Below are 2,315 nucleotides of genomic sequence, written 5' to 3' on the forward strand. Positions count from 1 at the left end.
GGCACTGTATGCATCCTTACCATTTGCATACAGGAGGTCCCAAGTTTTATTTTCTCTTGTGGGGCAGTTATTATATTGTTCATAGTCTGGGAGGGATTTTTCCAGAGAAACATGATTAAAATCCCCAGAGATAACAATGAAGGCATTATGTTTCTGTGTCTGGAGTCGTGTGACAGTGGTGTGGGTGACGTCAGCAGCTGCCTCCGCATCATCAGATGGTGAAATGTAGACAGCGTTCATTATGGCGGACGTTAACTCCCTCGGTAAATGGTACGGACGAAACCCAAGCAGTTCAATTTCCGGGCTACATAAACGTTCCTTCACATTCACATGTCCAGGGTTGCACCCCTTTTCCCTCACATACTTTGCTGCTTTCCATAAAGTCCCTTTCCGCCCGAAGGATCAAAAAGCCGGGTATCACCACACCATAGTCCATGATGTGCGAGTGCAGCCATGTCTCGGTAAAATACAGTAAACTGCACTCGTGGAACTCCCTCTGTGTTTTGATGAGCGCTGCAAGCTCATCCATCTTATTCCTCAGAGACCGTAAATTCCCCATAATGATCTCTGGGATGTTTTCTTCATTTTTCCTTACGTTTTATTCCTCTTCTGTAACCCCGGCATCAGTTTTGTAGGATTTCAGGTTTGGCCCCCGGCAGCAGCAAATCCATGTGTGGACCAAACATGGATTTAGGAGGGGCTACAGTTGGGGCTACAGTTTGGTTACAATGTCCAATTTACTTTTCACTAAACGTATTGTTATATTGGTATTGTTTAAAGGCAGACAGGGAAAAACCAGTGAACCTATCTATTAATCCTCAGAGTTTAAGAACACACCTGAACATGTATGAGTTTGATTTTCTCTACGTGCCAGGTGCCTTTGTCAGTGTGCTCTGACAGCTGTCCTCAAGGAACTCGTAAAGTGCAGCAGAAAGGAAAACCCATCTGCTGTAATGATTGTACACCGTGTCCTGAGGGAGAGATTAGCAATGCTACAGGTATTTGTTTTTCTCCTAATCCATAGTCAATGTATTGTACAAAATAAAATGTAGGCTAAATTAACTGGTAAACACACTTTTTTTCCAGATTCCCCTGATTGTTTTCCTTGCCCCAAGGAGTTCTGGCCTAATGAAGAGAGAGACACTTGTCTCCCCAAGCCTGTAGAGTTTCTTTCCTACAACGAGGTCCTAGGAATCATCCTGGCTGCCTTTTCAGTTGGTGGCGCCTGTCTGGCAATTATAACAGCAGCTGTGTTCTATCGTCACAGGACATCCCCGATTGTCAGGGCCAACAACTCTGAGCTGAGCTTCCTGCTGCTCTTCTCCCTGGGTCTATGTTTCTCATGTTCATTAACTTTCATTGGAGCACCCTCTGAGTGGTCCTGCATGCTGCGCCACACAGTGTTTGGGATCACCTTTGTCCTCTGTATGTCTTGTGTTCTTGGAAAAACAATAGTAGTGTTAATGGCCTTTAGAGCTACACTACCAGGTAGTAATGTGATGAAATGGTTTGGTCCTCCACAACAAAGAATGACTGTACTGTCTTTCACCTTTATTCAAGTTTTAATATGTACAATTTGGTTGGTTCTTAGTCCCCCTTTTCCAATGAAAAACCTAACTATAAACAAAAAGAAGATCATCCTGGAGTGTGCATTAGGCTCAGCTATTGGTTTCTGTGCTGTGCTCGGGTACATAGGCCTACTGGCTGTCTTTTGCTTTGTGTTAGCTGTCCTTGCTCGGAAATTACCTGATAATTTTAATGAAGCCAAGCTCATCACCTTCAGCATGCTGATTTTCTGTGCTGTCTGGATCACATTTATCCCTGCATATCTCAGCTCTCCTGGGAAATATACTGTGGCTGTGGAGATATTTGCTATTCTGGCCTCCAGTTTTGGACTAATACTGTGTATATTTGCTCCAAAATGTTTCATTATATTGTTTAAGCCAGAGAAGAACACCAAGAAACATTTAATGAACAAAATTCCATCCTAAGACATCTGAAGTTTGGGAATAGTTAAGATGAAAACGTACACAATAAAGCTGATGTCTAGTGCATCAAACACAGGCTTAGTGTTGTTGATTTAAAACAAAAATAATCTTTTTCCTTTCAATATTTTCACGTTTTTTAATGGTCATTTTGTGAATTTCCTAATATGGTATTTTGCCAATATTGTTTCACTTGTGGCTTCAAATTTAAAATTAAGTGAATTAAACAAGTACAAATTCACAAGTTAATATGTGTTTCTTTCTCTTTTATAAAATAATTTCTAGTTCAATAAGGTTTTCATGTACACATTACTTCCTATGGGATTAAAA

General features: G+C 41.2%; 1 protein-coding gene across 1 annotated transcript in view; it reads left to right on the plus strand.

Annotated features, from left to right (window-relative positions):
• LOC117942152 (extracellular calcium-sensing receptor-like) overlaps positions 1-2,002 on the plus strand; it is a 9,841-nt gene extending 7,839 nt beyond the window's left edge. The window contains exons 7-8 of the mRNA XM_034867481.1: positions 875-998; positions 1,087-2,002. Of these exons, the coding sequence (XP_034723372.1) occupies positions 875-998; positions 1,087-1,991 (1,029 nt within the window). The 3' untranslated portion in view covers positions 1,992-2,002. The remainder of the gene's footprint in view (positions 1-874; positions 999-1,086) is intronic.
• The last annotated feature ends 313 nt before the right edge of the window (positions 2,003-2,315 follow it).

Source organism: Etheostoma cragini, chromosome 3, assembly GCF_013103735.1.
Source record: "Etheostoma cragini isolate CJK2018 chromosome 3, CSU_Ecrag_1.0, whole genome shotgun sequence".
In the NCBI taxonomy this organism is placed as follows: domain Eukaryota; kingdom Metazoa; phylum Chordata; class Actinopteri; order Perciformes; family Percidae; genus Etheostoma; species Etheostoma cragini.